Source organism: Trachurus japonicus, chromosome 22 (assembly GCF_045865225.1).
Source record: "Trachurus japonicus isolate A0001 chromosome 22, Traja_1.0".
In the NCBI taxonomy this organism is placed as follows: Eukaryota; Metazoa; Chordata; class Actinopteri; order Carangiformes; family Carangidae; genus Trachurus; species Trachurus japonicus.
This window is the reverse complement of record NC_140928.1, coordinates 14,132,466-14,146,785: the sequence shown is the minus strand read 5'-3', so window position 1 is coordinate 14,146,785 and position 14,320 is coordinate 14,132,466. Positions and strand designations below refer to the sequence as shown.

The 14,320-nt window shown below is 41.3% G+C and overlaps 2 protein-coding genes across 6 annotated transcripts in view; both read left to right on the top strand.

The window, feature by feature from the left end:
- The window catches only part of rps6ka1 (ribosomal protein S6 kinase a, polypeptide 1), a 50,711-nt gene extending 47,801 nt beyond the window's left edge, over positions 1-2,910 (top strand). For all 5 annotated transcript variants that reach the window (XM_085767466.1, XM_085767470.1, XM_085767471.1 and 2 more), the window contains 3 exons: positions 23-140; positions 249-386; positions 873-2,910. In XM_085767466.1, the coding sequence (XP_085623592.1) occupies positions 23-140; positions 249-386; positions 873-995 (379 nt within the window). In that variant the 3' untranslated portion in view covers positions 996-2,910. The remainder of the gene's footprint in view (positions 1-22; positions 141-248; positions 387-872) is intronic.
- A 5,579-nt stretch (positions 2,911-8,489) lies between these two features.
- LOC146963690 (uncharacterized) lies at positions 8,490-11,038 on the top strand. Its single transcript, XM_085767340.1, has one exon. The coding sequence runs from the start codon at positions 9,265-9,267 to the stop codon at positions 9,895-9,897; it is 633 nt and encodes a 210-aa protein (XP_085623466.1). The 5' UTR covers positions 8,490-9,264; the 3' UTR covers positions 9,898-11,038.
- The last annotated feature ends 3,282 nt before the right edge of the window (positions 11,039-14,320 follow it).

Genomic DNA, 14,320 nt, shown 5'->3' with positions numbered 1-14,320 from the left:
CTGTCAACTTTTCTCTCACCAGTTTTACCCCATTTGCCAACGGGCCTGAGGACACTCCCAATGAGATCCTGAACAGGATAGGCAACGGTCACTTCGGCCTGACCGGTGGCAACTGGGACACTGTGTCTGATGTGGCCAAGGTAGAGCTCCAAATCTGACCATTCGCTCTTTTTTGTTTCTGTTCTTCAGAGACGCCCGCAGTCAGTTTCATATTTATTTATATTTTATTTTATGTCTGCTCCCTGTAGGACCTCGTGTCCAAGATGCTTCACGTGGATCCTCATCAGAGACTGACTGCCAGGCAGGTCCTCAAACATCCCTGGATCGTCCAGAGAGACAAACTACCAAACAGCCAGCTGCCACACCAGGACCCCAAACTGGTCAAGGTAACAGAGCTGAGAGCATCATTACAAACACAATTATTCAAGTGCATGTGTCAGAGCCATTTCATGAAATACTGGATGGAAATATAGCCATTTTTAGTTTTTTAACAGACCATTACACATTGGGTGATAATTGAATAACTTATAATGCCAGAATTCAGCAGAATTTGATTTTTTTTACACAATAATGTAAAAGTAAACTGTAAAAGTATTTTATTAAAATAAAAATTACACTATGACCCAGCAGGTAACAGTTGCAAGAATTACGGTTTCTGACTGACAGTGGCACCATATGATTTAGGAATGAAAATGAAGAATTCCACGTATTTATATGTTTTAAATTCATCACAAATTATGTTAAGCATATTAAAGCGCAATTAGGTCAAATAAACTGGTTGTGTTTTAAAGAACCAAACTCTTATACCTGTATGTTGAATAGTGACAATTGTTATGTTTGGACACGCTCACCATGCTGTTGTTTATGCACAGGGTGCGATGGCAGCCACCTACTCCGCCCTGAAGAACTCTCAGCCACCTCCAGAGCTCAAGCCGATCGAGAGCTCCTTCCTGGCCCAGAGGCGCGTCAAGAAGCTTCCCTCCACCTCCCTGTAGAGACTCAAAAACAACCAGTCATCTCACTGGAGAACGACCAAAACCACTCCTCCTGGCTCCACCCCACCCAGACGGCTTGCTCTGGGACTCCCTGTCCACTCGTCACTACCAGCCAAGGAACACTGACTGTGGTCCTGCGTCCCATTCTTGTGACCTCAGTCGTCCCCGCTCTCGCTATCATCCTCCTTGTTCGGGCTCCTCAGCCGCTGTTAGCCCGTCTCCTTGGACTAGGAAAAAGATTGTGAAGATGGATGGGGGGGGGGGGCGATGAGGATGGGGGAAAAAAAAACGGAAAGAAAAATGTGGGTGCAGGTTTTTGGCAGATGTGTTAGTGTCACGTGGCTGTTTGTGTGAGTGTGTGTGTGTGTGTTGTGTGTGAGTGTGTGAGTGCATGACCTGCCACAGAGTGGGAGCAGTCATGTTTGCGATTTTGACAAAGAAAGTTTTCTCCCCTCAGTGTTGCTGTAATTGGTTGTCATTCAGCTTGCTGCACGCCTGTCTGTCTGCCTGTTTCGTTGTCTGTCTCCCTGTTCTTTTTGTAAAGTTGATGAGCTTTATATCACCGGTTGTGCTGCCAAAAATCAACCCGTGCCGACAGCACAAAACCACAGTACTGTCCAACTGCTGTTCAATGTTTTTTTCTTTTTTTTTTTTGAAAGAGCATTATTAATATGAATATAAAACATTTCTGCCATAAATGCCTGTTTGGCTTTGGTACAGCCAGAAAATGGAGATTCTGGGAAATGTCAAAATGCTGATGTTTTGGTTAATGTCAATCTATGCTTGTATTTTATTTTACAGAGAGTTTGTGTGTATGTGTGTGTGTCTCGATTGCATGACTTGCAGTGTGTGTGTGTGCGTGTGTGTATGAAAGAGTGAGTGTATGTTATGTCTTGCGGGATGCTGCAGGGTCATGTGCATGGTCCGGTGACGTGATGATGTCATGTGGCTTCATGGTTTCTCTCCTCTCCCTTTTTCTCTGCTTGGTCCATCTGCTGGCAACCATTTGAGATGTCTGTTATTTTTATTACTACAAAAACTAGTAAAATAGGTGGCTTTCTGTGAAAGAAAACTTGCCCAAGGAACAGTGTGGCATGTTGAAATTCTATATTTGCTTTGTTTTCTTGTTTTCTCCAGTTTTTCTTTTTCACTGTGTTTCTTGGATAATGCATATTGGACGCTGTTTCCTGTGTTGGCTGCTTTTGTTGTTGATTGTTTAGTTTTTTTTTCTTTTTGTCCAAAGAAAGTGGTGATTTAAAAAAGTGAAAGACAAGCTGAGCACATCAGTCTGTGGACGTTATCGCCGTACAGGTCTCTTCTTCTCCTGTTTTCAACATGTAAGGAGGAAAGCCTGGCTGTTGTCTTTACAGAATCGAGCACTCGGAGGCAGCCTCTCTCTCCCTCTTTGATTATCTGTCAAGTTACTGGTTGTTAATATCAAACAGACCTATTGTTGTTGTGGAGTATCTTCACCAGTCTTGTGTTAAACCTTTCCTGTTCGTGATCTTTGAATTTCCATTCACGCTGTTAATTGGCTGGCATTGTCTGAACACTGGAGACATCCTGAGAAAGAGTACACATGTGCGTCATTGTAAGTAGCTTCATAGGGTAGGTCCTGCTTTCAGCTCAGTGCCTAGGCCTACAGATGAGGCAGAATGTCTTACATGGAAAAACGCATGAAAACCAACCAAGCAGCCAGAAGATACTCCATGTTTCATAGAAGAGAAGACCTGTGTGGCTAAATAATCTATGAACCAGCTGTCTTACCTCAAAAGGCATCAAAGTTATATTATAATTCTTGTTTGGTGGCAAAACTCTCCCTCCTTTGACTAAATTTATGGTAAGATGTTATTGTATGATAAAGATGAAGATTTTTATATCTTACAAATATTAAAAATTCAGTTGCTACGACAAACTGTCTCTCTTGTTGTGTTCTAGTTGTGTCTGAAATGAATAGTTTTTACAATTTACTGTTCATTTGGATCCTACATTTCACATAATCCAGCCTATAGTATTTTCTCTAGTTCTCAATAAAGGCTTTCTGTCTGAAAGATTCCTCTAAATCCAAATTTATATTACCCTGATGACATCATTAGTTATTTTATAATAATGATAATGGTTTACATTTATATAGCACTTTTTCCCAACACCCAAAGCGCTTTACAGCAACCATTATTCATTCATACCACATTCACAAACTATGTATGTAGCCACAGCTGCCCTGGGGCAGACTGACAGAAGTGTGGCTGTGGCGCACATTGGCAGAGAGATCAAAGCACTGCAACATACAGAAGGACACTAACGTGTTTTAAAGTCATTCAACAATTTCATCAATAGCTGAGTTGTTGTTTTTTCAGCACATGCATTTTAAATTGATGAAGTTGTTTTCTGACTTTGTAGCACGTTGTGTTGCACCGTAGATAGGTCCTCACAGAACCAGAGTTGTAGCTTTCATTCACCAACAACATTGAAAAAGTTTTCTCATTTGCTCTGTGACATGACTGTGTGCCCTAGCCTTTTCAGGACACACAGTTCACTGCACTGGACTGGTGTCATAATGGCAACCCTATTAAGTGGATCTGGTATCGACCATGACATTAATCAATATCAACTGTCATTGTTAACGCTGCTGTCTGATACATTCATTTAGCGACTGCAATTTATAGACTCGGTGTTTAGTGTGACAAAAAATCTTTGACCTTATTTTATTATAGAAAATTACCCCATGTCCTTCCAAATGCTGAATTATATCTGTGTATCCATTAAATTTACACACACTGAATTGAATTATCAACAGTATTATCGGGGGACGGGGGACTGTGGATGGTGTCATCCCTCTCTTATGCACCGTGTGTGTTTCCTCTGCTGGTCACTGGAGGGAGATAAAGTGCAAACTAGTTTTCATGTAACACTGAAATGAATCAGGGCCCATCTAGTTAAAAGCTATTCTGTCAAAGCACTCAGTCCTGACCATGACTAATGCAGCGGCCTCCTCTTCACTGTTGATTCAGCCACAATTTTACATGTTTCTAATTAAAAGAAAAAACTACTTCCTGTTAAAAATAAAAACCTACACACATATATATTGCATAATTTGCCATTTGATAATGAGTACAGCAAAGAGCCTGTATCTGTAGCTGCTTAAATTCTTGTTAATGTAAATTGATTTATATGTATACATGCACACTGGTGACAGCATACAATATCTGTATGTAAATGACTTTCTGCCTCAGCGCCTCTCCATCTGTCTCTTCTTGCCTGTAGCATTCAAACTGTCATCTCATCCTCCTCCTCATGTTCTTTCTCTCTTCCCCACATGCAAACGCTCTACTACAATGAGCCATCGCAGCCGATTCATCTTAACAGTATCAACACGTAGTATCACATACCTCTACCTGCTGCAGCCTTTCTATATGCAGCCGTTCTCTATGCACAGCCACACTCACTTACATAGCAATCACACAGAACAGTGCTGCTCCTGCTGTGTGCTACATCTGCTTTCTCCTGACATGTTTTTTGTTGAAAATATGCACTGTATCAAGTGTGAGGGGGATGCAGTCTTAACTTATTTATACACACAGACACGTGTTCATGCTTTGATATATTCCCAATAGGCTCTGTTCCCTGCACTCTGACGTCATCGTACCAGTAATTCACACTGCAATGAATGACTTCCTGCTCTTTTAAACACACACGCATACGCACACATACATACAGACTGACTGAGTCAGCCTGCAGCAGCAGAAAGAGTCTGCTGATATTGATTACAGAACAGCGGAAAAACCAGCACCATCATCATCATCTGTCCTCCGTCTCGGAAAAGAAGAAAGTGGTGCGGTTTTTACCCAGGTCCTGTCTCCTCAGTTTACTGGAGCTGTCAGCTGAAGCAGCTCAGTTCAAATGGAGGCTGAATTTCCTTGTTTTTTTGTAACAGTAAGAATACGTGTGTGTGTGTGTGTGTGTGTGTGTGTGTGTGAGAGAGAGAGAGAGGATGCAGATCTCTGTCTGATCTAAGATGTAAAACTGATACTTGCCAGGGCTGAATAATTCAGTTGAGTTCCTCTTTATTTTAAGTGCTCATATGATGTAGTCTGTATATATATATATATATATTCTGTTTTGTTCTGGCTGATGTGAGTTATGGTCGTGATGTGCTGTAGAGGTTCTGTTAAATTGCATATGCAAGCACAAAAACCCAACACTGACAATTAATCTACCTCTTGCTCTCTCTCCAGCATGTCTCCAAGGGTAATTTATCATTTTTATGGTAAGAAAATGGCCACCAGTAATTCATTCTAACCCAGCACACATACACAAACACAATACCGGCTCTTATACATACAACTCACAGTGCACATTTCACACTGGGGGGTAATTCTGCTTGTGGATTTGTTATCTGGTTACTAGATTCACGTGATTTATGACATGATACATTCATTTTATACACAAAAGCTGCAGCAGGTTTACTGATGCTGATCAACAGGACTGCTGCTGCTGCAGAGCCCCAGAAGTGCAGCATTTCACCAACACATTTACCACTGCCTCAGTTGTTTATGTAGGGAAATAAGAAATATAAACTGTCTAGAATATCTGGACAGAATCTGATACATTATGTATTATCTAGTGTGTTCAATAAGCTCCAATATGTCAAATAGTTGTCCTTTCTTTTATGTTCTCCATATAGAAGTGACTTCTTCTTCCTCTTCTTGGTCATTTTTCACAAAGCATGAGGTCTCCTTTATTACTTTTGCACTTTTTAAACTATAGACTTTGTATTTATTGATCCTACACACACATCCAGACTTTGATTAATGCGAGTCTAGACCAATACCTTGGATACCCTTAAACATTCTCTTCCTCTTATCGCATCAGCTCTGAGGGAAGTGGAAACGTATTGAACCATATTGAGTGTGTATACTGGCCCAGGGCAGAGAGGCAAGAGCAGGAGGTACAAAGCAGATCAAAGGTCCAAAATAAAGAATTTTATATTTTTAATCTATGTATTAAGAACATAACAGTGGTTGTATATGTCATGTATTAGAGCTGCTATGTTTTTATTAATAACCATTTGGATAAGAAAGAAATTCAAACAATATTTACTCAAACCTGATAATAATCTCTTCACTATATCTACTGCCAAATTGCAAACACAATACTCTAATGTGATGCTGAAGATGGACCCATGAAGGGAAACTCTGCGGACTCAGTCTCAGTCTTTTTAAACCTAAAACAGACATGACAGCATATAGGCACGCTCTAATTCTGTCACTCCTCCACCTGTGCACACACACAGATTAAAGTAATCTGGACCAGAGCTTGAGGCATGAGAGATTGAGAACAGGCTTTCATCACAATTGCTGCTATAAAGGGAGAAGACAGAATAGATGGTGGAATGAGGGCGAGATAATTATATTTTGGAAGGATTAAACACTTCAGTTATTTCAGCATCCTCAACGATCAGGCAAATTCTCTCATGTGTGAGTGTCTTGTGTGTAAATGCAAAAGAACATATCCAAGTACGCTTGTTTGACTTTGTCACAACAAAACTGTGTGTCTGTTAAGCATCCATGTGTTTGCAGACAGGCCAAGTCCTGCTGCTCAAGATGTTTGCCAATGATGATGGCAATCTGTGTGTGCAGCTCTGTCGGCACCATGAGGATTAGTTCAGAGTGAGTAGATTCTAACTGCTGGATGTTGCGCAACCTATAGGCTCTTCCAAAAACGGGCATCATGCTCGAAAAATTACTCCACTGAAGCATCTTGCCTTGATCCCTTAAATCTTCATTTACTCAAGCATTCACATTGATGTTGAGCAACTGAGTGAACTTGTGCAACACGTACATGTAAATGATCACGTTCACTGTGCTGCATCATGTTACTCTGACTCACATTTCATGGATTTTTCTGAATATATGATTTTATTTATTTCTTGAAATAGCATTCCAGTTTGAAATTATGAAAAATTAAAACATCCTTATGGGATTTTTGACAATTCAAAAAAAAAAAAAACATTTTATTGGACCTTTGTAGTTGAGATTTCCTTTCTGCTTTGTCTCCTCATTACGCTTTTTGCTGTTTGAAGTAGCAGGACAAAGACTGAAGAGCATTTTAGGAGTTTCCTGTCATTTATTATTCCTATAGGCACATTAAGTGCTGCTTCTCTGTCTATGTAATTCTCTGCCTCTCTCTCTCTCTCTTTCCTCTCCTCTCTGGAGATCAGTCGAGCTAAAAGCAGGGAAAGCACAGCCTGTGCTTTTACTAATGCAGTGCCAATCCTTAAATGAAAACAAAGAGCTGAGTGAATACTCAAATATGCAGGCACTTGGACAGGCACACCTCTGACCTGCTAAAAGCCTCGCTGTTTCAACTCACTGTAACTGAGGGCAGTTATTTTTAAAATATCACATCTTAGGGCTCCAAAAGCACCAGTGTAACCATTTTCAACTGTGTGAACCTGCTCGAGTATATTTGTGGTGACAAAAGTGCTGAACACAACACGTTTAAATGTTTGATGCTGAAGACTTTTAAATTAAGGGTTAGGGTTGGGCGGGGCCAAGCAACGTAATGTAAATAATGAGTCTCCACAAATATAGTAATACAAGATTGTGTGTGTGTGTCTGTGTGTGTGTAAGGCTAGTGTAAGGTGTGTAGTGTAGTAGTGTAGTGTATTAAGGGAAGTGAACTGAGTCTTACTTCATACTCTGATCATATCTCATCTGCAATGCAGCCGCAGAACCAGTCAATATTTGTCTAGACTGAAGATGAACTGATTACAGCAGTAGAGGAAGAAAAAGGTGTTATATCATGATAATGTAACTTGTCAGATCAGTCGCTGCTGCTGCAACAATTCTTGGATCAGATTGCGGATTTAAATGTGACGGCATTACGGTGAACACAGGTGAACCTGTGGACTCCATTTCCAGGACAAGGCATTTTAGATCCAGGATTAAAAAACACGTCAGCAACAACTTTGAGTGATATCAAACTCCTGACATTGCAGGCCAGTATGATTTAAATCTCTCATTTTTGTTTCTCAACTCAAATGCTACATTTACAATTGATACGTAGATTGCGCTAATTTATAGATCATTTCATTTTGCTGTAAAAACTATCATACCGATATTGAAATGATTCAGAAGACTGTTTCTATAAGTGAATATTACTTGTTATTGGATTAAACACGGTAATAGCCTATTCCTATTCCTACTGTATCAGTATAAATACTGCCAAACCTGGCAATTTCTTTGTACCAGACTAATGTTTGTTATGTAGGTTTAAGGGTGTGAATTTAATTTTCAACTAGTTTCAACACATTTGCAACATTTAAAACACTGATTTCCTCTCTTTTTTCTTGCTTTTCTCAACAGCAAAGGTGTTTCATGCTATTTGAGCACTGTGTCAAATATACACAAAAATATCCATAAAAAGAATGACTTTTGTGTCTTTGTGTGCCACCTCCTGTTTATCTGTATGTTTTTTGGAAATGTGTTGTCTGTGTGCAACATGATACTTATATAGTTTGTAGGACAGCTGCGAGCTATCAAATAGGTCAAAAGAGGGAGGAGATGTGAGGGAGAACGAGTGCTGGGAAATGGTGATAATGCTGAGCAGCAAGGTGATAAAGGGGGAGATAAATTGGAGCATCACCCCTCCCTTCCTGTTTTTGCCATCTGATGTTGAGGCTGTGTTGCTAGGGGCAACCACTCGAGCAGGAGAAAGGGAGAAGGAGGGAAACGGAGAGACCAGCTGGTAAGAGGGATGGCAGTGGAGAGGCTGGGAGAACCGAAAATGAGCCAAATGGCAACAGCAAGGAGGAGAGAGAGAAAGAGAGAGGGGGGCAATACTCGTGCATTTCTTGCCTCACTCTGCCTCACTTGACTGAGCAGAGCTGATCCAAGCAGAGCCCCAGATGACGACGACGACAACGAAGCAAAACAGTCAAGCAGAGGACACGACAGCCTGCCAGCATCAGCAGCACGGAGGCAACGCTGCCCAATCATCAGCTGACATGCTCACGATCTCAGCAGCCAATGAGCTGCTGTTAGGCTCCTCCCCAGCACAACCACCACTCAGATGCAGAGACAGCACAAGCTTGGCTCAGATCTCTTATTAATGAATGGAACAGTTCCCAGGCTGCATCACTGCACATCTCTGCACTCTCTGCTCGGCTGCTCTCTGCTCTGACAGAGGGAGATAGAGGAAAAACATCAACATCAACAGCAACAGGGGCAGCAGCAGCAGCAGGAACAGGAAGAGCTAAACACTGGCCATGAAGGGACGACAAAGAAACACAGACTCCCACGATGAGGACACAACCGAGGACATGGCATTAGCTATTAAAAACATCGACCCACATCCTGAAATCCAAATGCCGGGTTCACCTTCTCCATCATCATCCTCGCCCCCTCTTCCTCCACTAGCCATGCCACCTTCTACATCTGCCTCTGCTCTCCTGGCACTCGCCTCACCTGCCACCAGGCGCTCCATTTCCATGGGAGACTTCCGCAGGGTGACAGGGGCGCTCCTAGCCGGCTCAGAGCCTCCGTCCACCTCAGCCACGGCCCCCTCATCCAAGTTGGTCACCCCAAGCTCCAGCATGGAGTTCGAGGCGGCTCGACGGCGCCTCCTGGAGGTGGAGGAGCGTCAGCGGGTCATCAGAGAGATGGAGCGGCGGCTGGAGGAGCTCAGGGAGGTGTTTGTGCGCTCGGAACAGGAAGTGGTGGTTCACGGGGAGCTGGTGTCGAGGATATCGAACGCAGCCCAGCAGGGGGAGCTGTACGTGGCCGAGAACAGCCAACGCCTGAAGAAGGGCCTGAAGTTCAAGAAACACCGACCCACCATCGTCTTCTCCTCCATGCTGGGACTCCGCACGTGCCTCCCCTGGCCTGTGAAGCTCAAATAGGACAACGAGGCTAGCAATTTCCAGCTTTGCTTTAGCAATGTGCTTTACATAATCAGGAGGATGGACTTCCATTCTTTAGCTATCACCCATTGACACAGCTGCTCTCCAGTTTCAACCTCTCTGCTATTGTATCCTGAGGCTGGTCCTCCAGGTCTTTAGAGTGCCTACAATGATCACAAATGCTAGTAAGGAGCTTCCTGATCAGTGTGTTTCTGAGGAAATCTTCTGGCTAGCAAACCCGTCAGGCCAGTACCAGTGCAATGTGTTCAGGATGTCATTCTATTTCGTTTTCATTGATACTTTGCTGCTTTGCGATTTTCTGTGGCACTGGCCAGAGATAGTTTATTGACATAGAGTCCATGGTTGCTGCATGGATGAGTCACATTTCAGGTGATGTAGGAGAGGATGCTGTTATTTAATCTATTGCTTGACTTATATGCAGCAATTGAGAAAAAGCCAGTGAGGATTGTGTAATGTTCACCTTTTTCAATGGAGGTGGAGGGAAAGACAAAAGAGACGAGGACAAAGAGTGAAGGGCAGTGAGTGAGGACGGGAGGTGAGGCTCCGACGGGGATTGCTGCACTGTTATATAAAACCAAGGCTGCGGTAAAGTGGCAGGAGATGGGAAAGAGGAGAAGCCTGAAACAGAGAAAGATGCAAAAAATAGTGTCATTTAGATTCGACTGAGATGTTAACAGACAGGAAACGTGCCTTGGCTTCTTCCGTGACTGCTCATCCATCACTACGGCTACCCCATGTTTTTTGGCAGCATTTAACAAGCAAAGAGAGCAGGAGGAGTTCACACTGGGACATTTCCACCTGTGGCCTCTTTTCATCCAGTCACCTAGCAACCACTCGTCCCTCGCTCCTAAATCGGCTTCTACAAACCTACAGAATGTATCCAGCAGAGCACTGTACAACTACAACACCACTAGACAGCTGTAGAGGTCTCCTGCAGGATTTTAGGAACTAATTATCTGCTGCATTGATTTAGAAATAATAATTAGAGCTGGCTGTGTAGTCAAACATAGTACTACAGATACGAGCTAGTTGAACCTGCTCATTATTTGAAGATTTAGGGTTGCTTTTAAAATTAAGCCATGCATGTATAAGTAACTTCTTCACTGGTGTCATGTCACTCCAATCAGCTTCTTAGAAACATGTGTGGACGTTAGACGATGTGTTTTCATTCAGGGTTTGTATATCCATTGTTTGATTCAGTCGATCAGTCAAAAAATATCCTCGTGCACAGATGTATCTTTGTCCCATAATGTGTTGTGGATGACCTAATTTCTTCATATAGGTTACTCTAATTTTGCTGGCCTATATTCTTCTTTTCCTTGCTCCCATTTCTTTTCTCTTTGGATTAGGCAATGACTAAGTATGTCTGATATTCATCTATTCCACCAATCTGTGTGTGTGTGCGATGTGTGTAGAAAGCACTGCCAATACACCAGGGATATCTATTTTTGGTATTCAAAGGTTATGGTAGAGAAGCAGGCATTCAGTCTTGGTGCAGTGTTCAGTGGAGGAAGAATGTATAGCAATGAGGGTGCATGTTAGTTTCCATCTGTGTGCACTACTTTCCAAGAGAAGGAGATTTCTGCAAATGCAGAATCTCCTGCTGGTGCTTTGTTTGCGTTCCTCTCATAAATGACCCACTGAAGAACAAAGGAGCAAGACTGATTATAAGAAAGAGACGTACGCTTTGTCTGCATAACTGATCACTGTAGGTTTCCATGAAGTCATACCGTGCACTTACGTATTGCAATTTTAATTGCTTCCTGGTTGCAGTGAGAGGCATGATTGGGACATGTTACTGCATTATCTGAGATGCGAAAGATATGTCCATTTGTCTCAGTAAAGAGACCCTGCAGGCGAAATTAGAAGCAAAACATGATGCATGTGAAATTAGATATGAAGACTTAATCAGTCAGAGCAAAGCCACAGGTTAGCCTTGGTTATTTTCTCAGTTTGATTATAAGGGCTTAAATGATAATTTTGTCTTGGTTTATTTGAGCATAGTTAAATGGGCACTCTACCGGTTTTACGCATAAAGCTCAGTTATAATAGAAATAATAATAATGATAATAACAACAGTAATAATAATAATGATAATAACAACAGTAATAATAATAATGAGCATTTGTAGTTCAATAGAAAATGGTGTTTAGATGATGGATGTCTGATGATTTGCTACCGAAATGAACTGTGGGAAGTAAGAAATCTCGTACTTCTGGAACTTGATCCAAATAGTAACGACATAAAAATCCTTTATCTTTTCCTCTCTATTTAATCTGTTCCCCACTTTTATTGAGGTGCAGAATTAAATCGCTGGAGTACCCCTTTAAACGACGATAATGTTAGAAATTCAATGTTACTGTTGACGTCAGCTCTCAGACATCTGACAGCCATGATGACTTTATCAGTGAATGTTGACTCACTATATAAGCATTCCACATGGCTAATACTGCTTTTTTGTCTTTGTGCACATCTATACCAAACAATATTCAACTAAGGTCTTTGCTATCAGAACGCTTGTGCAGGATCAATAAAAGGGTCTAGTAGGCCTTAAACATATATTTATGGTCCTATGTAAACAGCTAGAGTTATAACTGAATATACAGCTGGCCTATATATTGCTTTTTAATATGCCTTATGCAGTGTTTGTGCATTGGCAGTTACAATTCTGAAGGTGACAGCGGTAATGAGGGGGTGATGGCGAACAGATGAACTCATGACCATCGTAGCCCTCATCTAGAAACATTGTTATCTTGTGAAATGCGTAAGAAGAAGAAAAGTCAAGCACTGTTGTGGGACTGCACCTTTTGTGTTTTTCTATGAATGAAAAAAAGACAACATTTCCCAAAGATCTGTGGGCCCACTTGCAGAATGAATGTAATGTTAATTGTTACTCAATGTTTCTGTGTTTTATTTTTCCTGAAGAACTAAATATTCAGAATAATTACAACAGTTTGAACCTGGGGTTGGCAATAAACTCAAATCGTCTTCATGGAATCGTATTCATGGTCAGACGACTGGTGCGCTGGGAACTAATTACAACTACAGCTCCCACATCTCTTCACTGACACAAATGCTGGTCAACCACAGGTCCAAAACCACCTCTCTGGTGTTTTACTTATCCTCGTGAATGTTTTAATATTTTGTGTTTGTTTATGTGACGTGTGGTAAGGTATGCATTTCTGTTCTGGTGAACAAAAGCACACAACTTTTTTTTTGTTTTCCTTAAATCAGGTGTTTCTTACCTTTTCTTCACAGTACAACAATATTTTTGTTGACTTGAGAGCTGTATATTCTACTTTAGTATAAATGTTAAAAGTCGAATTTTACTCAGACAAATGTTATATGCTTAACAGAAACAGAAGGTTTGGAGTCAAATTGCTTTCAGTTCTAAGTATGAAATGAAACATCCATTTGCATAATTACATAGCCTTAATACCAAATCGTTTTTTGACAGATTAATGGTTATAAGACCCTGTTCACAGGAAAGAAAATCCACTTCCCAAATTTAATTGAAAATCAGCTGGATGGAAAGTTGTTTGTCCCCAAACCTTTCTGATGTGCTAGCACTGTTTCTGAACAAGGCTTTTGCTTTCTGCAGAGAAAAGAATGTATGTTCTGCTACGTTTTATGCTTAAATTTGCTATGACTATAGTTCATTTTCTTGACATTATCATTTACTTGAGCACAGAGCTACAATGTACAAGTAATTATAAAAAAAATAGATTTCATTTTAAGCATCATCAGATTTTGTAAAATAGGCTGAATTATTAGAATAAATGGACTAAATGACTAATGTTGCAGACTATTATTTTTTCCCCCTTGTTTCAGGCTGGAGGCTCCATTTTACTGCTCTGCGTGAAACTGCTTACATTAAGTATTCATTTCTCAGGTGGGATCTCTAAATATGACATCATCGTAGGGAGGTCTAGGAAGCGTTAGGGTCACCTTGCAGCAGCCCGCAGCGGTGTAGTGCCCGATCAGCAGAAGAAAAAAAAAACACTCTTTGACGTATATACGCTCCAGGACAGAGAGAAACTGTGAAGCTGTGACAAAGATACACGTAGCGTCCCTTATTTTACATCCACTCGTACGGTGTCATTTAGTCATTTGCTTGTCCATTAAAGCCCTTTCTCAGCTGATTATTCAGTCAAATGGAGGTTAGATAACCCTGTGTTCAGGGCAGAATTACTGGAAATATATCCCACTTCCAAGTCGTCATTATTGCGAGCCAGGATTTGTGAAGTTACATTAAGCTGATGGGTTTGCTGTTGCTCACTTAATGAAAGGCATTACCCATGTAGATAGGTTTTAGATGGGCGGATCTCTGTATGGGGTATTATAAAGTTAGAACATCCTCTATAATATTTTATCTTTAGAGATTAAAGACTGTGATGCAAAC

Bases quoted from the DNA above. Each gene is read 5' to 3' on its own strand.
- LOC146963690 (XM_085767340.1), top strand. From the start codon at position 9,265: ATGAAGGGACGACAAAGAAACACAGACTCCCACGATGAGGACACAACC.